The 24165-nt window shown below is 35.7% G+C and overlaps 1 protein-coding gene across 1 annotated transcript; it reads left to right on the forward strand.

Annotated features, from left to right (window-relative positions):
- Nucleotides 1-120: 120 nt before the first annotated feature.
- LOC100373864 (xaa-Pro dipeptidase-like) lies at nt 121-22904 on the forward strand. The gene is made up of 15 exons (XM_002735042.4): nt 121-207; nt 10008-10191; nt 10594-10721; nt 10904-10967; nt 12828-12875; nt 13105-13166; nt 14098-14142; nt 14331-14453; nt 14974-15042; nt 15876-15953; nt 16211-16359; nt 17062-17246; nt 20232-20339; nt 21962-22045; nt 22563-22904. Exons 1-15 carry the CDS (start codon nt 188-190, stop codon nt 22671-22673), a joined length of 1458 nt encoding a protein of 485 aa, XP_002735088.2. The 5' UTR covers nt 121-187; the 3' UTR covers nt 22674-22904.
- The last annotated feature ends 1261 nt before the right edge of the window (nt 22905-24165 follow it).

The following is a 24165-nucleotide window of genomic DNA, read 5'->3' on the forward strand; positions in this document are numbered from 1 at the left end:
CAAAATAAAATCCTAGTTTTGGCTTTTTTTTATTTTGTATATTTATTTTATTTTATTTTGATGTAGTATTATAGTGCGCCATCTAGTGGCAGGTGTAAGAAATTATATATTTCTTTTGACCTTTTCCCCCGTGTGAAATAGGTCGTTGGCACAAGGGTTGTCCACAAACCAGATAAGCAGAGGGAAGATGGCAGCCGCTAGAGCTCAGTGAGTAGCGCCATTCTCGTTAATTACTTGACATTTATTTTCGTGGTTAAACATGTCGCACTTTATCGTTTTCATGGGTTGATTTCCTGAAGTCCACGTTTTCAGGCTTAATGAAAACCACGAACCGGACATGAAATGTATGAATGTTACCACCTAAAAATGGTAGCTCTCTGTTGAACACATTGTGCTGAATCGTTGCGTGGAATAGAATGACTGTGTCAACACACAGTTATCAAAGTTTAATATTGCACCATATTGTATCAATCGTATCGCGTGTCTGTACTTATAGTAGTTTGGTTCGTGAAAAAAAAAAACAAGGTTCATTGAGCGGGTATTTTTATTTCCATTTTTTATCAAGTTTTCTCCCTCTTGAAACTATGCCTTGAATTCATTTCTATAAAACATGTGGTTTTAGTTGCTTAAATTTCTCAGAAAGCTGGATATTTTCCTAGCCAAGCAATTTGTATCACAATACAAACCTTTGCCCCTTACACCTGGACTTAATTTCACCTCTAAACTATTTTCTTTAAAGGTTGTCTTATATTTCATATTGAGTTATTTTGTACGAGTGTTCGGGACGTACGTACTGCATCAGGATACAGGAAGTAGATTTGACTGTTTCCAGAAGATAGCAGGCTACCTGTTATGTGGTATTACTACTACTGTAGAATACTTTATTTTCACTTGGAATTAATTTTCGCTATTTTCGCTGAAGGAATGATTCAGTGAAAATAAAATCTAGTGAATATACCTTTTTTCCTATATTTTACATTCAACTTGTCAAAAATCAGTGAAAATAAATTCCATACAAAACACCCAAAAAGTGCTTTCCGCAAAAATTAATTCCAGCTAAAATAAAGTATTCTACAGTAATATGTTTATCCAAATTGTATTAAAATGATTGACATTACGTAGTAACAAAATTAATTGTTATCAAATATGAAAAAAATAATTAAAAAATAAAAACAATTCTCTATATTTAATTTATTTCACAAATATGAATGAAATATGAATGTTGAACCTTAGCCGTACTGGGTGAACAAACTATTGCCGACAGATAGCAGTTGAAGATACTGATAAATCAACAAAATGATGATGGACGTAACAAATATTGTCTAGCCAAAATGTATTAAAGCATGGAGGTAGAAAAGAGAAGGAGTGAGGACGCTATTGTTTCCACTGGTTTCATGATGCTTTGGATTTGTTTACTCAGTGCACATTGTAATTAGTTTGCAAACACGCTGTACAATGTCACAGTTAATTGGCTTATGTGTTTCGGCTGTATTCGGAAGCTTCACGAAGATTCTCAACACACTGCGCATGCCCAAACAAATAACAATAATACAAAATGCAGCGAAAAACGTACGCTGAGTGTACTCAACGCCCGAAATCTATTACTACAAAAGGCGCGATTTTCGACATCTGCACAGTTCTGCACACCAATGAAAAATGACTCGTCAAAACATCTTGTTATAATCTTATCATGTATCTTTAAATTTCACTGCGGAAATTTGCGTGATTTTTTCAATCAATGTCCGAAGTTGGACGACTATTGCGATGAAAAATATCAGAAAAGAAGTAAGCACACATCTTGGTAGCGTCCGTATGCAGAATTTCCGGTATCTATAAGTGTGAAATGACCTTTGTGGTCCGATAAAGGTCATTACGCATGCACAATTCTTTTATTTATGGTTTGCGCATTCAACTTTATAGACTATGTTTAAACGGAATTTATTTTTTTCAGTTATACTCTAGTTTTCTTGTGTAAATAAGCGGCTATCATCATGTAGATAAAACTACTTCTAAACAAAAACAATAAGTGGCTTAACCAGACCGAAGACAAAGGATGTTTATAAGATTAACATGGGCTTAAATAGCGTCCTCATTCCTTCTCTTTTCTACCTCCATGCTTAAAGCGACAACAGCTGTGATTTTGAAATTTTTGTTTGTTTTAAATATAACGGCTTAAAGATGACTAAATCTTGTTTTAGACATGATTGCATGGGTGATTCCAAACAAGGCTAATGACACATAAAATGCAATAGGAAAACTAAGGGTCGAGTTGTTGCCATTTCCTTGAGTTTAATCATGCGATAGGGACCATAGAAATTGAGACTCAGCCCCTCAAGTTGGCAACTATTTGACATTCTCTTCAGGGACCTCGATATCCCAACCCTGATAGATCTCAATAGATGATACTCTCTGGAGTCCCGGATGCAACCCTGTGGACATCTTCTTTCACTTGAAAGTGATTTAATGTACAACAGTATATAGCATATAATAATAATAATAATAAAACTGAGACAAATGTAACATATGTTGTATTTCCAGTGTTCACATTTCAGCACAGTCTCCTACTCTACTAGTGACTGTGCTTTAGTGAAATCTGCTAAATTAAATGTATGTGAACATTTAAAGTTATAATAGAACTCACTGTTTTGCTTCAAATTCAGGAATTTAAAACACAGAAAATATGCTGAAATATCAAAATAGTGAGATTAACATGTCTACAGTATGCGTGCAAAGGTACAGAAATAAGGGTACCGGTATACAATTTTCATAATGCTTAACGATACGGAATGAAGATCTCAATAAAATCATGTAATATCACTGTGCATACTTTGTGAGGTATGGCTTTCTTATCAGAGTTCCACGTGCAGTCAAGCTTAATCTTATCACTAGCACCATAGAAAATTAGGGTCAGTAACACTTGTTTGTGGCTATGAATGTAGAAACGGAAATATGTTATGAACAAAGATTACATTCAAGAAGCTGAGACATACTTGGAAAAACGAGCTGAGATGAACCACTAATTGTAAAATGTTTTACGAAATCAGGGTCTTGTTTATATGCCTTTGTCATGTAATAATAATAATAATAATAACTGTTATTATGCCGTATTGTGAAATTACATCTCAATTTTAGCTAACTGTAATAAAAGTATAACAAAAAGATGCAACTACTACTAGGTACAGTACTAATAGTGCTTAAGAGAAGAAAAATTTCATTGTGCTTGAAAGTTAGCATGTAGAGTATAAGATGATTTAAGATAGGTAATAACATGTTTAATGAGTTTTATTTCTGATGTATTCATGATATACTTAAATTTTTCAATATTACTGGCAGACTGGAAATTGTTCAGTGAAGAACATGTATAGTTTCTCACGATCTGTATCATGTGATCAGCTGCATGGGAAATGTAATGCATGTGACCATATTGATATTGTCTTATCTCTTTGGTTAATGAAGCATGTAAGCTATATATCCATCATCAAATATTAATAAAAAGGATGTACACATGCATCATATCAATATTTACACGACAAGTTGATACATATTTATGAGTGGAGAGTCTCACCCATTGAATTAAGTTGAGACTCATTTGCTAGTGGCGAGTCCCACCCAGTGAATTATGTTGTGACTCATTTGCGAGTCTCACCCAGTGAATTAAGTTGAGACTCGTTTGTGAGTGGCGAGTCCCACCCAGTGAATTAATTTGTGACTCATTTGCGAGTCTCACCCAGTGAATTAAGTTGAGACTCATTTGTGAGTGGCGAGTCCCACCCAATGAATTAATTTGTGACTCATTTGCGAGTCTCACCCAGTGAATTAAGTTGTGACTCATTTGTGAGTGGCGAGACCCACCCAGTGAATTATGTTGTGATTCATTTGCGAGTCTCACCCAGTGAATTATGTTGTGACTCATTTGCGAGTCTCACCCAGTGAATTAAGTTGACTCATTTGTGAGTGGCGAGTCCCACCCAGTGAATTATGTTGTGATTCATTTGCGAGTCTCACCCAGTGAATTAAGTTGAGACTTGTTTGTGAGTGGCGAGTCTCACCCAGTGAATTAAGTTGAGACTTGTTTGTGAGTGGCGAGTCTCACCCAGTGAATTAAGTTGAGACTCGTTTGTGAGTGGCGAGTCTCACCCAGTGAATTAAGTTGAGACTTGTTTGTGAGTGGCGAGTCTCACCCAGTGAATTAAGTTGAGACTTGTTTGTGAGTGGCGAGTCTCACCCAGTGAATTATGTTGTGATTCATTTGCGAGTCTCACCCAGTGAATTAAGTTGAGACTCATTTGTGAGTGGCGAGACCCACCCAGTGAATAAGTTGTGACTCATTTGCGAGTCTCAACCAGTGAATAAGTTGAGACTTGTTTGTGAGTGGCGAGTCCCACCCAGGGAATAAGTTGAGACTTGTTTGTGAGTGGCGAGTCTCACCCAGTGAATTAAGTTGAGACTTGTTTGTGAGTGGCGAGTCTCACCCAGTGAATTAAGTTGAGACTTGTTTGTGAGTGGCGAGTCTCACCCAGTGAATTAAGTTGAGACTTGTTTGTGAGTGGCGAGTCTCACCCAGTGAATTAAGTTGAGACTCGTTTGTGAGTGGCGAGTCTCACCCAGTGAATTAAGTTGAGACTTGTTTGTGAGTGGCGAGTCTCACCCAGTGAATTAAGTCGAGACTCGTTTGTGAGTGGAGAGTCTCACCCAGTGAATTAAGTTGAGACTCGTTTGTGAGTGGCGAGTCTCACCCAGTGAATTAAGTTGAGACTCGTTTGTGAGTGGCGTGTCCCACCCAGTGAATAAGTTGTGACTCATTTGCGAATGACGAGTCCCACTCAGTGAATAAGTTGTGACTCATTTGTGAGTGGCGCGTCTCACCCAGTGAATGAGTTGACTCATTTGCGAGTCTCACCCAGTGAATTAAGTTGACTCATTTGCAACTCTCACCCAGTGAATTAAGTTGAGACTCGTTTATGAATGGCGAGTCTCACCCAGTGAATTATGTTGTGACTCATTTGCGAGTCTCACCCAGTGAATTAAGTTGAGACTCATTTGTGAGTGGCGAGACCCACCCAGCGAATAAGTTGTAACTCATTTGCGAGTCTCAACCAGTGAATTAAGTTGAGACTCGTTTGTGAGTGGCGAGTCTCACCCAGTGAATTAAGTTGAGACTTGTTTGTGAGTGGCGAGTCCCACCCAGTGAATAAGTTGTGACTCATTTGCGAATGATGAGTCCCACTCAGTGAATAAGTTGTGACTCATTTGTGAGTGGCGCGTCTCACCCAGTGAATGAGTTGACTCATTTGCGAGTCTCACCCAGTGAATAAGTTGAGGATCATTTGTGAGTGGCGAGTCCCACCCAGTGAATAAGTTGACTCATTTGCGAGTCTTGCCCAGTGAATAAGTTGAGACTCGTTTGTGAGTGGCGAGTCTTGCCCAGTGAATAAGTTGAGCCTTGTTTGTGAGTGGCGAGTCTCACCCAGTGAATTAAGTTGAGACTCGTTTGTGAGTGGCGAGTCTCACCCAGTGAATTAAGTTGAGACTTGTTTGTGAGTGGCGAGTCTCACCCAGTGAATTAAGTTGAGACTCGTTTGTGAGTGGCGAGTCTCACCCAGTGAATTAAGTTGAGACTTGTTTGTGAGTGGCGAGTCTCACCCAGTGAATTAAGTCGAGACTCGTTTGTGAGTGGAGAGTCTCACCCAGTGAATTAAGTTGAGACTCGTTTGTGAGTGGCGAGTCTCACCCAGTGAATTAAGTTGAGACTCGTTTGTGAGTGGCGTGTCCCACCCAGTGAATAAGTTGTGACTCATTTGCGAATGACGAGTCCCACTCAGTGAATAAGTTGTGACTCATTTGTGAGTGGCGCGTCTCACCCAGTGAATGAGTTGACTCATTTGCGAGTCTCACCCAGTGAATTAAGTTGAGGATCATTTGTGAGTGGCGAGTCCCACCCAGTGAATAAGTTGACTCATTTGCAACTCTCACCCAGTGAATTAAGTTGAGACTCGTTTATGAATGGCGAGTCTCACCCAGTGAATTATGTTGTGACTCATTTGCGAGTCTCACCCAGTGAATTAAGTTGAGACTCATTTGTGAGTGGCGAGACCCACCCAGCGAATAAGTTGTAACTCATTTGCGAGTCTCAACCAGTGAATTAAGTTGAGACTCGTTTGTGAGTGGCGAGTCTCACCCAGTGAATTAAGTTGAGACTTGTTTGTGAGTGGCGAGTCCCACCCAGTGAATAAGTTGTGACTCATTTGCGAATGATGAGTCCCACTCAGTGAATAAGTTGTGACTCATTTGTGAGTGGCGCGTCTCACCCAGTGAATGAGTTGACTCATTTGCGAGTCTCACCCAGTGAATAAGTTGAGGATCATTTGTGAGTGGCGAGTCCCACCCAGTGAATAAGTTGACTCATTTGCGAGTCTTGCCCAGTGAATAAGTTGAGACTCGTTTGTGAGTGGCGAGTCTTGCCCAGTGAATAAGTTGAGCCTTGTTTGTGAGTGGCGAGTCTCACCCAGTGAATTAAGTTGAGACTCGTTTGTGAGTGGCGAGTCTCACCCAGTGAATTAAGTTGAGACTCGTTTGTGAGTGGCGAGTCCCACCCAGTGAATAAGTTGTGACTCATTTGCGAATGATGAGTCCCACTCAGTGAATAAGTTGTGACTCATTTGCGAATGACGAGTCCCACTCAGTGAATAAGTTGTGACTCATTTGTGAGTGGCGCGTCTCACCCAGTGAATGAGTTGACTCATTTACGAGTCTCACCCAGTGAATAAGTTGAGGATCATTTGTGAGTGGCGAATCCCACCCAGTGAATAAGTTGACTCATTTGCGAGTCTCACCCAGTGAATTAAGTTGAGACTCGTTTATGAATGGCGAGTCTCACCCAGTGAATTATGTTGTGACTCATTTGCGAGTCTCAACCAGTGAATAAGTTGAGACTCGTTTGTGAGTGGTGAGTCTCACCCAGTGAATTAAGTTGAGACTTGTTTGTGAGTGGCGAGTCTCACCCAGTGAATTAAGTTGAGACTCATTTGCGAGTCTCACCCAGTGAATTATGTTGCGACTCATTTGCGAGTCTCACCCAGTGAATTAAGTTGAGACTCATTTGCGAGTCTCACCCAGTGAATTATGTTGCGACTCATTTGCGAGTCTCACCCAGTGAATTAAGTTGAGACTCATTTGTGAGTGGCGAGACCCACCCAGTGAATTATGTTGTGACTCATTTGCGAGTCTCAACCAGTGAATAAGTTGAGACTCGTTTGTGAGTGGTGAGTCTCACCCAGTGAATTAAGTTGAGACTTGTTTGTGAGTGGCGAGTCTCACCCAGTGAATTAAGTTGAGACTTGTTTGTGAGTGGCGAGTCCCACCCAGTGAATTATGTTGTGACTCATTTGCGAGTCTCACCCAGTGAATTAAGTTGAGACTCATTTGTGAGTGGCGAGTCCCACCCAGTGAATTATGTTGTGATTCATTTGCGAGTCTCACCCAGTGAATTAAGTTGAGACTCATTTGTGAGTGGTGAGTCTCACCCAGTGAATTAAGTTGAGACTTGTTTGTGAGTGGCGAGTCCCACCCAGTGAATTATGTTGTGATTCATTTGCAAGTCTCACCCAGTGAATTAAGTTGAGACTCATTTGTGAGTGGCGAGTCCCACCCAGTGAATAAGTTGTGACTCATTTGCGAATGACGAGTCCCACTCAGTGAATAAGTTGTGACTCATTTGCGAATGACGAGTCCCACTCAGTGAATAAGTTGTGACTCATTTGTGAGTGGCGCGTCTCACCCAGTGAATGAGTTGACTCATTTGCGAGTCTCACCCAGTGAATTAAGTTGAGACTCATTTGTGAGTGGCGAGTCCCACCCAGTGAATTAAGTTGAGACTCGTTTGTGAATGGCGAGTCTTGCCCAGTGAATTATGTTGTGACTCATTTGCGAGTCTCAACCAGTGAATAAGTTGAGACTCGTTTGTGAGTGGTGAGTCCCACCCAGTGAATTAAGTTGAGACTTGTTTGTGAGTGGCGAGTCTCACCCAGTGAATAAGTTGTGACTCATTTGCGAATGACGAGTCCCACTCAGTGAATAAGTTGTGACTCATTTGTGAGTGGCGCATCTCACCCAGTGAATGAGTTGACTCATTTGCGAGTCTCACCCAGTGAATAAGTTGAGAATCATTTGTGAGTGGCGAGTCCCACCCAGTGAATAAGTTGACTCATTTGCGAGTCTCACCCAGTGAATTAAGTTGAGACTCGTTTATGAATGGCGAGTCTCACCCAGTGAATTATGTTGTGACTCATTTGCGAGTCTCACCCAGTGAATTAAGTTGAGACTCATTTGTGAGTGGCGAGACCCACCCAGTGAATAAGTTGTGACTCATTTGCGAATGATGAGTCCCACTCAGTGAATAAGTTGTGACTCATTTGTGAGTGGCGCGTCTCACCCAGTGAATGAGTTGACTCATTTGCGAGTCTCACCCAGTGAATAAGTTGAGGATCATTTGTGAGTGGCGAGTCCCACCCAGTGAATAAGTTGACTCATTTGCGAGTCTTGCCCAGTGAATAAGTTGAGACTCGTTTGTGAGTGGCGAGTCTTGCCCAGTGAATAAGTTGAGCCTTGTTTGTGAGTGGCGAGTCTCACCCAGTGAATTAAGTTGAGACTCGTTTGTGAGTGGCGAGTCTCACCCAGTGAATAAGTTGTGACTCATTTGCGAATGATGAGTCCCACTCAGTGAATAAGTTGTGACTCATTTGTGAGTGGCGCGTCTCACCCAGTGAATGAGTTGACTCATTTGCGAGTCTCAACCAGTGAATAACGTGAGACTCGTTTGTGAGTGGCGAGTCTTGCCCAGTGAATAAGTTGAGCCTTGTTTGTGAGTGGCGAGTCTTGCCCAGTGAATAAGTTGAGCCTCAATTGTGAGTCTTACTCAGTAAATTACACATTTGCGAGTGGCGAGTCCTATCTAGTAGAGCATTGGAAACTCGGGGGGGGGCAGAAAAACTATGCAAAATTTTGTTTTCTTTTAGTTTTGTGGTTATCTCTTTTCAATGATGAATTGCTGTAAAATTGTAATAGTTTTTCCTTAAGAAACAGGCGTGCAGATTTTTTTTTCAATTTTGTCGCCCCTAGAGTTTCTAATGGTCCACCCCTGAGTTGGCTCATTTGCAAGTGGCAAGTCGTACCCAATGAGAATGGGCAAACCATTTTTGAAGACTTTTACTCTAGGTTCTCATCGACTGGTCAGCTAAGCACAAACAAATGTAAAACAAGTGGATACTATAGAATACTTTATTTTCACTTGGAATTTATTTTCGCTATTTTCGCTGAAAGGATGATTCAGTGAAAATAAAATCCAGCGAATATACGGTACTTTTTTTTCCTATATTTCATATTAAACTCATCAAAAAACAGTGAAAATAAATTCCATACGAAACGCCCAAAAAGCCTTTTCAGTGAAAATTTATTCTCGCGAAAATAATGTATTCCACAGTACAACACATTCTGTGTAATCCTTATCATTAAAGTAACCGGGTATGATCTATTTTGTATGGAGACTTGCACATGTGCTTCTTAGTGGTCAAATACATTATCAGCATTGGTCTATTACTGTAAAAGCATTAATTATTCACCAGGTTTTAATTACGCTATTTTCACTAATAATTACTTATTAGTGAAAATACGCTAAATTCAATGCACATGAAGATGTAAAATAACAATAAACTCATTGTCTTGCTGGCAAATTTGTGAACTTAAAACCCAGAGAATATGCTCAAACTGGTGAAATTAAATCACAGTGAAAATAAATGGTTTTACAGTAACACTTATCCTAGCCCCTTGTACTTTTACATTGACTTCGCTAAATAATTGTTATAAACAACTTTTTTTCCCAATTTTAGGCAATGTGCTTACACCTGTTTATTTTTTTGAGATCCACTCTACATAATTAAACGAGTTGCATAATAATGTGATAACTTATTTTATGCACCAATTAATGATAATTTTAATGTTTTATATTACAGACCGGTGTTTTGCCGTGGCGATCACACGCTTAGCGTGGCTATGGACCTATTTGCTACAAATAGACGCCGATTATGTGAGAGATTACGAGCAAAGGAGGGTATTCCTAAAGGCGCTATTGTTTTACTGCAAGGTGGCGAGACAAAACAGAGATATTGTTCAGATACAGATGAAGTTTTTAGACAGGTGATTGTTAGATTGTGGACTGTTTGCCAGTCACAGTATCGAATTTCGAGAAAATTTGCCAAAAATTATTTATGGAATGCTATTTTTAGAACTATTCCACTATTAACTGTTTTTTTGTTGTTGACAATTTTTTAAAACCAAGAAATTTAAAAAATAATTTGGGATAACAAAAAGTACCCCATTGATACTGATAATAATTGTGTACCCATGATTTCACAGATTCACGAAATTCATGGAAATTTGTCAGTATTTCAATAGTAGCATGTATGTTTATGCTACATAAGAATAAACGCATGGTCAAACTGATGACCGTTAAATTTTTGTTGTTGGGGGGTGTGGGGAAGTGCTGACCATCAAAGTACATGGTCTGACATTGACATTGCATTAATTGTTGATTCATAGGAGTCTTATTTCCACTGGACATTTGGTGTTGCTGAACCAGATTTCTATGGTGCCATAGATGTAGACAGCGGGGAATCAATTCTGTTTGCACCAAAGTTACCCGACTCCTATGCTGTATGGATGGGAAGGCAAGTTTGTATCATTGCTCCACCTGATACTTTCAGTGCAAGTGACGTACACATTTCTATGTGTTGAGCTAATTAGACGTCAGCCTCTCTTTCATCTTATAATTTCGTGAATGTATAGAATTGCTTCTTAAACTGTGTTTGTCTCAAATTGTGTACATGTGAATGTTGTTTTATTTTGATAGGTTAAATCCAGAGAGTCACTTCAAGGAGAAATACGGAGTGGACACCTGTCATTGGGTGACCAATGTAAGTTACCTAGCAACCATTGATGGTGCACAGCAACCATTAACATAATGTTACAATGTTTTTGCATTTTACCATCATAAAAAGCCATTAACTCGCTTTACATAACAATGTTGACTGCGAAATGATTGTGCTCAGCCATGTGTCAGTGAAACTGGTCCATCGCATTCTTGTAACATCAAACGGCCTCTTATAATTATAATTTTAAATTCTTGTTTATAATTGCAACTTTGTTGCAGATTTTATATTTAAAGTTTGTAAACTCTGTAATGAGAACTCGTCAATGATTGCGGCATTCATTCAAGCAAAACTTTCTCTGCATTTGGATCAGGTAACCACAACACAGACTGGCTGGGTTCTTTATGGTATTTGATACAAGTAAAGCATGGTATGAGTATTGACCAAAATGTATTTGAAATTTAAGCAGATTTACACAGTACAGACAATAGTGCTCGCACAGCTTAGGTTCTATTTTTGTAATCAGAAAATGTGCTCCTGAAAATAAAACTTTGGTACACTTATTAATTTACCTCTTTGCTCGTACGGAAACTGCACTTTTGTTTTATGTACAGGAAAACAAGAAATGGGCACTATTGACAAAAAATAGCAACGTCAATGACCGTGATTTGAGAAATTAACATTTTTGCTATAATGCCTCGTGTCAATTCGCTAAAACAGAATGTCACTTTTTTAACATGTTTTACAGTAACTTTTTTTTCCATTCATTATATAGCAGTATATAAAATTATCAATGATTTAAAAAAGTTCTTATGAAGCGTCAATTTAACATTTACAATAAAAAGGTTATGAATATGTTATATAAAAATATTGATGTGAAATTATTCAATGATAGGTACGGTACAATACTGACATTTAACCTTTTCGCCACCAGTTTCTTCTTTTCATCACAAATTCACGCGTTTATAGTACGCATAGTCAGAAGATTGGTACAAAAATAGCTGAATTCTTCGAGTAAAAACTGCAAATTGACTCAAATTGTGTCTGTTGGCCCCAAAATTGGGGTTTATTTCCAGAAATGTTGATGAATACAAGAAAAAAGTGCTGAAAAGTTTGGGAAAGGAAGTCTGATGGTGAAAAGGTTAATTAATAACATAATAAATACATTGTAGAAAATTACGTTATGACGTAATTATAAAACATTTCTACTGTGTTTTTACAGATCGTTTGTATGACATCTCAAAAATGTGTTGCATAATTATAGTTGTAAACGTCATGACATTTTCAAAAAAACTGTATTTGCCTGTAAACAAAAAATAACTGTATAATTACTGAATAGTAATAGTTTCATAATAGAGTTTTATGTTATAACACTACTGTAAAATGATGAAATTTCACTGGGTTTAAATTTTGCTGATTTACCATTTCAGGCATATTCAGTGGGTTTTAAATTCATGGTTTTTTCATTTAGATAATGTGTTCTATGCTAAATTTCACATATTCACTGGGTTTTGATTTAGCGCATTTTCCAGTCAGCGGAATAAGCAAAATTAAAACCCAGTGAATAATTAACAGTAATTTAAATCAACAGCTGTGTATAATGATGGCCAGTCATTATGAAGTAAGGTTATCTCAATTCATATTTTCTTCTGAAACATCGACATTTCAACATTGAGCTATAAAATAAGAAATTCAAAATCAAATCATTCTATTTTTGTGGCAGACACTCGGGCCACAAATTTTACATAAAACACAAGATCTTGCAGTGAATAGAAAATCACCTATTTAATGGTATTTTATATATTTATGTGAACATTTGTGGCGTACGTCCCAAACATTTCCATGGACATTGCGTAGTATGATTTTCTATGCAAGGTGACAGGGACTTTGTCTTATTGATTTCAGATGAAAGATGTCTTGAATTCCAAGAAACCATCTGTTCTGCTGCTCTTAGTGAGTTATCAATGTATTTATTTTGTTGTTGCTATGACAACTGTGACAACCATTTTCATGCAATATATTCTGGTCTACAATTTTTAAACTTCCCACAGATCTAGTCTGATTATCTTCATTTCTGTTCTAATCTGACATGTTATCGGCACCTGTTGGCCAGTGTTGGCTGGCATTCCACCCTTTTCTAAAGAAACATTATCGTTAAGCGTCTTCTTCTTGTGTGTTACAGAAAGGAGTTAATTCTGATAGTGGTCATACTTGTAGAGCTGCTGCTTTTGATGGGATTCATGAGTGAGTATGTCACAATAGTTTTGTACATATGAATTAAATATGATTGTGAAAAAGAGTGAATTATAAATAATAATTACAGGAGTACAAAGTTTTTTATTAACATGGCTGGATTGTATTTGTGGTTAAAAATGAACATGAACTGCATTTATTTTATGTTGGATTTTTAAAATATGACTTATTTTGACCATAGACACACTTTAAATTTACATAATGTGTTTTAATATAGCAAATAAGCTCCCTGTTTTCTTCCTTTTTTGTGCGATATTCTAGAGTGGTATGTTAGGGTTAGGGTTCATTACTTCACCAGTTTTGTCTAGTTGGCATGTCAAGATTACCCTAGGTGGTGTGCTACCAAAGCGATAGGGTCCAGTTCTATTTATGTATGTATGCATGCATGTCATTGTACGACACCGACAACAGTCATACTGGTACAGACTTTATTTTCATGAGACAAATTGTGGGAGTCTGGGAAAATCATGCAAATGTATAGAATTAAAAAATGACACTGCCACACTCTTGAAATGGTCAAATCATTGCCATTTTTTAGCAGTGAAAATTAAGCAGCTTTAATACAGTAACATTCGCAGGTTTGATATCTTTCTCTGCAAAAATGTCCTTAGTTCCTTAGGATTGTATACTTCTTCAACTACAGGATAAAAATTGTGAATAAAGTGTCCATTATGTGTCCAAGTCGTGGTAAATTTGGGTTTCGTACCATGTCTTCATTTTGTGCAAAATTGATACATGAATTAAAATAAGAACAGTCTGTGTATTTGTGATTTAGTGATGCTTTTTATTGACTGTCCGTTCTTTGCTACCATGTCAAGTGTCCCCAAGTTCAGCTAAATTTTTGTGGACCGAGAATTTTCATGGGCATCAACTGAGACGTGTATTAAAAAATAATAATAAATATTATTCCTATCATTTGTAGGTTTAAGACAGACTATGATGCATTGCACCCTGAAATCATGGAATGGTAAGTTGATTTTTTGTCAATCTGGGAGAATAATCATGATGACATTTTGTACTTTCTTGGTTAGTTGTGTTCCGAAACACAATTCTAATTCATATGACTAGATTTTATGTTGTGCAGATAAAAAAATAGATATGTCTGGTTTTGACAGGCATAACTCGCTAATGTTACTGATGTTTTTCTTTTTATAGCCGAGTTATTAAAACTCCGCAAGAGCTTGAAGTGATGAGATATGTCAATAAAATCAGTAGTGACGCACACAAGGAGATTATGAAGAAAATAAGACCTGGAGTAGAGGAATATCAAATGGAAAGGTAAGTAAGAAGCATTATGATTGGATGTTTTTTACATCACATGTATAAAGTAAAAAGCATTATGATTGGATGGTTTTTACATCACATGCAAGTAAGAAGTTTTGTGATTGGATGGTTTTTACATCACATGCAACTTTCTTTGTGACCATGTGATGAAGATCTCATTTTGCACTAGTTCCGAGCATGTATTCAAACTTGTTCTATCTAAAAGAGTAAACTTGTGGATGTCTGTCTCAGCAATCTGATTTGCATTTTCTGGCGATCATCTTTTAATCTGTGGGATTGATCTTCATAGTATATCTCACCAGTTATTTCAGTTCTTAGTAGAAATAAGAAGTGAAAGATCATGTACCGGAGTGGATTTGGTAGTTAAGAAGAGATCGTTACTATTTCCCTATCTTATTACAGTTTATTTAAATACTATTGCTATTTTCATTGTGGTTGCCGAGCATGAACTCAAGGTGTTTGTTGCAGGTCAGTACCTACAAAGATTGTTGTGTAACTACTTGTACATTTCTAGTTTATTTCAGCATTACTGTTACTACAATGGTGGATGTCGACATTGCTCCTACACCTGTATTGCCGGAAGGTTAGTTTATACAGTCAGAATGTGTTTTTTTAACATTGTGATCCATTACTGGATGGTTAGGTGGACTTTGTATATACAGTGTTTGATATTTCATGAAATTGTGTACTAGAGACTCCAGGGCAGGTAACTTCCACCCTATATTAAAAATTATTTTCAAATAATTCCAAGTTAGCACACCAAGTTTTACCCAGTTAGCAATGGTCAGAATGATGTCGGTGTTTTGTTGGTCACCCATTTTGTGTAGATCTGAGAAGTTGGATCTATATGCATTAAATTTTAATGAAGCAGAACATGAAAAAAAATATTACCAGATCCACTGGTGTTTTAAGTTTTAATTTTCACCAGCCTGACACATCTCTGGTGTATGGGAGGGCAGTAATTTCAATAACTGTATATCCAATCAGTGTTCACAGAGCCAATGAGTAAATAATACACATGGTGTTTAACCTATACACTGTCAATTCATATACACTGTATGTTGTTATGGTATTCACTGATCACGTAAAAACATCAGCATTGGTAAATAAATAAATAGATAAAGATTATGTTGATTATTTATTATAAATTCAATTGTTGATATGCACATCTGATAGATCAAATACAATAGTACCGTAAAATCTCTATTAGAAGCAGCGATTTCTATTAAAATGATACAATGCAACAGAGGGGATGCGGTTTCTATTAGAGCATCTACACATATGAGAAATGGTGATTTTTTTGGGGTTCTCAATTGTTCAAAAATAATGGGTGCGATTTCTATTAGGGATGCGGTTTCTAATACAGATTTGACGGTAGTAATTTCATGCAAATTACAGTTTTATTTGTATTTGCAGTGGTGAAAATGCTGCTATATTGCATTATGGACATGCTGGTGCTCCTAATGATAAAACCATCAAGGATGGAGACATGTGGTAAGTGTAAACATTTAACAATCCTGTGTGGTCTTTATTTGGGATTCAAAAGCAGCAAACATGTTTGTGAACCCAATAATTCATGTGTATTTGTTCTGTCGCGAACATTAATATTGTTATTAATTTCGGAGTTATTATTGTTATATTCGATGTTATGGTGATACTGCTGAAATGCATAAATTATGTGATTTTACTATTATCGGAAACCTAATCTAGTCTGCATTTCTGTGACGCTATTCGCATTCTTATTTCTACAGTTTATTTGATATGGGTGGTGAATACCATTGCTTCACCTCTGACATCACCTGTTCATTCCCGGTCAATGGTAAATTCACTCCAGATCAGAAAATCATCTACGAAGCGGTATATAAATCTAGCAGAGCTGTTATGAATGCAGTTAAACCAGGTTTGCTAACTTCTGTTGATTGTTGGTATCATTCTTTTTAGCTAGCGTCTTATTTTAGCTAATCTGTAATTTCGCTAATTCAAGATGTAGCTAATTTGAAAGTATATTCTCACAATTTTAATTTGTATTTTTCTTGTGATTTTTATTGATGGTCTTTTATGTTTTTAGGAGAATATGCACATGATAATAATAATAATAATAAAATGAAGATTCTGTTAATAGTTGCTTTGAGTCAAATTTGCAATAATTTCACGTAGCTATTTCAAGCTGTTTTGCAGTACCTATAAATCCATGTTATTCACCAATATTCATGTAATCAATACACTAAATAGAACACAGCGCTACTGTAAATGCATTAATTATTCACTGGGTTTTAATTTCACTATTTTCGGTATAAAGTAAAATATGCTAAATTAAATTTATGTGAACATGTAAAATAACAATCAAAATCTTTGTTTCCTTGACAAATTCATGAAATTAAAACACTGTGAATATGCTCGAAACATTAAAATAGTGAAATTGAATGTCAGTGAAAATAAATGGTTTTACAGTATTTTGGAGCAAATTAAAGATGACAGTGATTATTGGCCCAAATACAACAAATAATTGAATCTGACATGGTAGTGTTTCCTCTCATCCCAAGAACAATCAACAACCTCAATGGTTTAACAAAGCACCTGTAATTTTGAATTTCCCTCTAAGGTACGTCCTGGGTTGACATGCATAAATTGTCTGAAAGAGTCATGTTACAAGAACTCTTGCAGCATGGACTACTGAAAGGTGACATCGACGAATTGATGGAGAATCGAATTGGCGCTCTTTTTATGCCACATGGATTGGGGCATTTTATGGGTCTGGATGTCCACGATGTTGGTGGCTTCCCTGAAGTACGTACTTTTCTATCAGATATATATTATACTCAACAGATATTTCCAGTGCAGATTCAGAGGTGGCTGATTTAACCTTTTCACCACCAGTTCTCACTTTTCATCACAAATTCAAACAAGCAGCCTGTCGGCTGAGATAGCTCCGCTGTTAGCAATGCACATTTCAATTAAAGAACTGAAGATATCATTAGAAAATGTATAGTATCAAAGCAATTGGACTTGCTGTTTTCAACAAGAATTTGAAAATATCCATTTTTACCAAAAATGACAAAAATATTCATTAAAATTAGATAATTGAAGATAACACCATCAAATGAACAAATCTGAGAGAGGTCCACCCTGAAGTACCTATATGTATAGTATCAAAGCAATCAGACTTGTGGTTTTTAACAAGAAGTCGAAAATAAATATCACTTTTACCAAAAAAGACAAAAATAATCATTAAAATTAGAGAATTAAGATATCATCATGAAATGAACAAATCTGCCAGTACCTGTAGTACCGGTACCTATATATATAATAGCAAAGCAATTGGACTTTTGGTTTTTAACAAGAAGTCGAAAATATCACTTTTTACCAAAAATATTCACCAAAATTAGAGAATTGAAGATATAATCATGAAATGAACTAATCTGAGAGAGGTCTACCCAAGGTACATACACACCAAGTATCAAAGCATTCAGGCTTGTAGTTTGCAAAGAGAAGTCAAAAAAGTAAAACATTGACAATCGCTCATAATAATAATAATAATAATAATGAATTTATTGCATCCTTAGAAATAATTTCCATTGGTTGAACAGCAATAAAATGTTAGTAATAAAGTACAATACATATAAAATTAAAGTAAAAGTAAAATGTCAGTTATTGATATTTCTGATTTCAAATATTTTGTATAAGTATTCACCAACTTGTCTTATTAGTACTTCTTCTCTTGAACTCATAATATATTTAAATATCTGGTTATCACTTTTCAATTCTTCTGGAATACTGATATTATTAAATAGCTTTTGTCTTTCCGTTTGGTACCTAAGACATTCCATGAAGAAATGTTCTTCATTTTCAATTTTGATCTGGGAACATTGCTTACAGATTCTGTCTTCTAAAGGTATTTTGGGTTGGGTATGTCTACCCTTCTCAATTTCTAATACATGACTGCTTATTCTGAAACGAGTCAATAAGATTTTATGTTTCAGATTACATAAAAGCAAATATGGTTCAAAAGTGTACGAGTCTTTAAACTTTATATACGTTCTCAGTTTTCTATTATCATTTGTTACACTCAACTTCCAGAACTCTACATACCTTTGTTGGATGTTGTTTCGTATGTTTTTTATTTTACTGTGTGGTAATTTTTGAGGTATGACAGACGAGGACAAGTTTGTAATATTTTCGGAGACCATGTTTTTTACTGATGTAAACCAATTTAAATTTTGTTGTTTTTGTTCTTCAAAGGCTTGTTTTGTAATATTACTGTCTGGTAAGGCACTAATACGATACCAGTATTTAATAAGATTTTCCTGAATATCTATAAGTAATGGGAATTTACCAAGTTCAGCTCTGCATGCTGCATTTGAGGAGAATTTACTCACACCTAGTATTTGTTTGCAGAATTTCAAATGTAACTGTTCAATTGGTGTTTTGTCCCATCTATTATTGTCTAGTATGTCATGTCCCCAAGTTGTTGATCCATATAACAAAATTGGTTTAATACATATCTGAAAAAGGTGCATAAATGTTCTACAGTCAGTCTCTCTTGGCATTGCTTTCAACAGTGCATACATTGCTCTAGTAGCTTTGTTTGTTAAACATTGTCTTGTTTCTTGGAACTTTCCATTTGATTGTAAAGTTATACCTAAATAAATATAAGAATTGACACAACTTATATTTTGTTCTTGGAATTGAAATAACTCTCTCTTTCTCATTGTTCCCTTTTTGAAAATCATAACTTTGGTTTTATTAAGATTTACCTGGAGTTTCCATTTGTGGCAGTATTCAGATAGTTTATTTAATGCATTTTGCAAACCTAATTGTGTTGTTGAAATCAATACTAGGTCATCTGCATAAAATAGAGAGTTAATTTTATAATTATTTAATGTTACCTGGTTTACTGAATCTTTTAATGTGTCATTCAAGTCATTAACATAAAGATTAAAAAGCATTGGACTTATAGTACATCCCTGTCTCACACCCTTATTTGTATTAAATATTGGAGATATTTTTTTGCCAAAGCGAATACATGTTTTAGTATTGTTATACATGTTTTTAATCAAATGATAAAGTTTCCCATCAATTCCGTTCTTTAATAATTTATAAAATAAACCATCCCTCCAAACCATATCGAAAGCCTTGCGGAAATCTACAAAGCATGTATATAGTTTAACATTTTGGTTCAGGTATTTATTAACTATTGTTTTTAGAGTAAAAATGTGATCAGTGGTCTGATAACCTTTTCTAAACCCAGCCTGATTGTTATTTATAATATTATGCTTCTCTGAAAAAATCACATAACCTATTATTGACTAAATTACAGAACACTTTGTCTATACAACTGGAAACTGCTACCCCCCTATAATTTCCTGGTTCATCCTTATCCCCTTTTTTAAAAATATGAGTAATTATACTTGTATTCCAGATGTTAGGATAAATGCCTGTATTGAATATTAAATTATATCATATGATAAGCTCCGCTCGACTAAGTCGACAGCGGAGCTAAAAAAGTGCAGAATAATTTGGGTGAGGAAGTCTGGTGGTGAAAAGGTTAGAACAAACTACATTTTGAAATATGATGATTAAAAGTCTGATATGTTTCGGGGGGAAAGATCCAACTGTGTTTGCACTAATTTTGATGAATATTTTTGGTATAAAGTGATATTTTCGACTTCTTGTTAAAAACTGTTAGTCTGAAGAAAGAAAGACAATCTTTGCACGTGTTGCTACAGATCCAAGCTGTGGAAGTGATGCCTTAACACTCTGATAATGTTTCAGGGAGTAGAGAGAATTGATCAACCTGGTCTTCGCAGTTTAAGAACGACAAGAAACCTAGAAGAAGGTATGGTACTTACAATAGAGCCTGGATGTTACTTCATTGCTCCAGTAAGTTTTCAATAATTTTATTACCTTGCACAATAGAAGAAGAGAAATGTCTGTCCTTGTTGTCTCCATCATTTTTTTCTCAAATGTTGATATTTTATTGACCAGTTTAATATTGGTAATATGTATGTTCTTCAAGATATTGGTGATCACAATAAAATGTCAATCAAATTAAAATCCTATTATTAACTACAATTGTATTACAAAGTCATGGACGGAAAGGACAGAGTGGAGATGTCGGATTGAGGCCCTATGTGCCAGATAACAAAGTTGTAATTTATAAAATTAGTCCAATAAGTTCAACTAATCTTGGAATCATCCATCATTTTCACACTACATGCCAACGACTAGCCATATTGACTTCAAAGCCAACATGGCTGATGCTAATGACATGATCTCTTCAACGTTTTGTTTTGACAAGATACAGTAATCAAAGAAAGCTTAGAAAGAACTCCCGTGTGCTGAGAGTATTGAAGACACATTAAAAATTACTTGTACTTGAGATATTGATGGAATAGCTGAAAACTAATTATGTAAATCAGGTAACTGATATGAACAGATTTGAGTGTAAAACTAATAAGGCCTGCGTAATGTAATATCTATGTACCAAGTTTCATTGAAATGTGATGATTACTACTTGAAATAGCAAAAGCTGAAAATTAATTAATTATGCAAATTAGGTAATTAATATGTACTGATATTACCCTAAACTATCAGGTCTGTGCAGTGTCCTATGATATCTATGTACCAAGTTTTATTGAAATGTGATGATTACTACTTGAGATATCAGTGGAAAAGCCAAAAATTGATTAATCATTATGCAAATTAGGTAATTAATATTACACAGATTTTTACCCAAAACTAATCAAATCTGCGCATTAGTTCAGAGCATCTATGTTACAAGTTTCATCAAAATCCAATGAGTGGTTCTTGAGATATCAGTGAACCAGTCATGGAATAGCTAAAAATCAGCTAATTATCATGCACATTAGGTAAATAATATGCATGGTTTTTTATGAAAACCTAATCAAATTTGCGCATTTGTATGGTGCTTGAGATAGCAGTGGAACAGACGGACACACACTTACTGCAAAGACTCCCTTTGTCACACGGGAGTCAAAAAGAATGCTTTTTGACAGATTACGGTGTTCAGCAAGTTAGTTTGAATGGATTTCTCACTTAAAATAATTAGAACTCTGGAAACAACCTGTAATCAAGCAATTTTAAATACCGTTATTCAGAACTTTCAACTAAGATGGCCGTTAGTAACCAGGATGCAGTTAATTAAATTTAAATAGTAGCTAATATAATTTTTAAGATATCGGTTAAAATAAAAACATTTTTGTGCACAGAATCAAGACGCTACTAAGCACGCCAAGATCTGTTACTTATATAGTAACTTCACGCAAGAGATAAATTGCAGTACTATTTGGAAACCTTCATCTAATTCTATAAGGGACTCCATAAGGAAACATAACGCCTGCTAAAAGCCTCCAAATACAGCCAAACTGAATAAGAACAAACCATGGTTGCAGGTGGTGTGTTATCTAGATTTTGGCTATGTTATGAATTTCAAGTACAGTAGTAGTTTTAATAATCTATGTATGCAATATTTTTATTTCCAGGTACTGGAAGCTGCATTGGAAAATCCCGAACAATCTAAATTCTTGTGCCGAGAAGTGATTGAAAGATTCATGAACTTTGGTGGCGTAAGTATTGGTAGTCTTTTTCTGGGATAAATATTATTTAGGGCACATGCTGAGAAAAAGTTTTTTTTACTCCTAAAAAATTGATTACGCATATATGTGCATCAGCATTGTGAAATTATAGTTATATTGATATCACTCATGGTGGGGCATTTTTTTTTTTACAAGACTTATACAGTACAAAAATTGCTCAGGTATGCTTGGACAAGCAGTTGTTTTCATTTTTCAGACATGCACAATGTACTGCCATTTTAGCTCCCTGAAACATGAACCGTTTCTTGGGCGTGTCTAATTGCATTAAAACTTGGTTACTTATGCAATTATTTGTGGCCATGTTGGTTTTATTAATTACGCCCTTGTTTATGCATTGGATAAGATGAATTTTATGTTCTAAAATAGTAGCAGGTTGTGGTTTATTTTGAGCACACAGGGTTTCATCTTTGATGTCATGTGATCTATATACAAATCCTAGGACAATTTAAGACATTGACATTATTGTTGCCTTTTCATTACCCTATAGGTGCGAATTGAAGATGATATTGTAATCACAGCAGATGGCATGGAGTTACTTACATGTGTACCACGTACTGTAGAGGAGATTGAAGCCTTCATGGCCAAATCCAGACAGTAAATCATGAACCGTACCAATATCTATTTGTTTGTTATAAAACAGTGATTTATTCTGTTCAGATTTTAATGCAATTCATGGAAATGTACTTGTGCCTTTCTTTATTTTGAATTAAGATCATGTGATTTTAAGAATAACGAAACAGCAAATGCTTTGTGATGAAAATGAGTGAAAACATTTATTTATCACAATAAAAGAACTCCCATGATGTGATTATTAAGGGGGTATAAGAAACATGTCTGGTAATATCTCCCTGAATTTGTCCAATAATTTTCAGCTAAACCAAAGCACATGTTTAATTATAATCTGATAGTTTTTGTCATTTTAAATCTTGTCATGGTTTGAATTTACAGAAAAGCTTGTGCGTCCATATAGTGTTGAAATATTGTAGAATGGGATAATACACGTTATCACAAACTGAGATCAAAGAAAGCTTAGAAAGAACTCCCGTGTGCTGAGAGTTTTGGAGACACATTAAAAATTAATTATACTTGAGATATTGATGGAATAGCTGAAAAATAATTATGCACATAAGGTATGAACAGATTTAGGTGTAAAACTAATAAGGTCTGCACAATGTACCAAGTTTCATTGGATGTGATTAGAACCAAAAAAATATTAATTATGCTAATTAGAGAATTAATATGAACAGATTTTAACCCAAAATTAATCAGGCTGTCTATTGTCCTAGAGCATTTATTCAAATGTGATGATCAATACTTGAGATATTAGTATTAATTAGGTGATTAAGAAGCATAAATATTTACCAAAAACTAATATGGTGCATAGTCTTAGTTTCATTGAAATCCAATGAGTGGTTTTTAGACATCAGTGCAACAGCCATAGAACAGCAAAAAATTAACTAATTATGCAAATTAGGTAATTAATAGGCACAATTTTTTATCTCAAAATTAATCAGGTCTCTGCATAGTCCTAGAATATCTGTCGCAAGTCTCATTGAAATGTGATGATTAGTACTTGAGATATCAGGTGAAAATTAACTAATTATGCTAATAAGGTGATTAATATGCACAAATATTTACCAAAAAACTAATTAGGTCTCTGCACAGTTTTCAAGTAACTATGTACCAAGTTTCATTGAAACGTGATCATTACTACTCGAAATATCAAAAGCTGAAAGTTAATTAATTATGCAAATTAGGTAATTAATATGTACTGATATTACCCTAAAAACCATCGGGTCTGTGCAGTGTCATAGGACACCTATGTACCAAGTTTTATTGAAATGTTATTAGTACTTGAGATATCAGTGGAAAAGCTGAAAATTGATTAATCATTATGTAAATTAGGTAATTAATAATAACAGATTTTTACCCAAAACTAATCAAATCTGTGCATTAGTTCAGAGCATCCATGTGCCAAGTTTCATTGAAATCCAATGAGTGGAAAAGTCAGTTAATTATCATGCAAATTAGGTAATTAATATTCATAGATTTTTACCCAAAACTAATCAAATCTGCGCACTAGTTCAGAA

The sequence above is a fragment of the Saccoglossus kowalevskii genome, chromosome 6 (genome assembly GCF_978046115.1).
Source record: "Saccoglossus kowalevskii chromosome 6, keSacKowa6.1, whole genome shotgun sequence".
Taxonomy (NCBI): Eukaryota; Metazoa; Hemichordata; class Enteropneusta; family Harrimaniidae; genus Saccoglossus; species Saccoglossus kowalevskii.

What these genes read in the sequence shown, in the direction of transcription:
- LOC100373864 (XM_002735042.4), top strand. Translation starts at nt 188, where the DNA reads ATGGCAGCCGCTAGAGCTCA. An exon ending in TATGCTGTATGGATGGGAAG is followed by an intron (nt 10,722 to 10,903) that starts GCAAGTTTGTAT and finishes TTATTTTGATAG; the next exon opens with GTTAAATCCAGAGAGTCACT. An exon ending in TATGAATGCAGTTAAACCAG is followed by an intron (nt 16,360 to 17,061) that starts GTTTGCTAACTT and finishes TTTCCCTCTAAG; the next exon opens with GTACGTCCTGGGTTGACATG.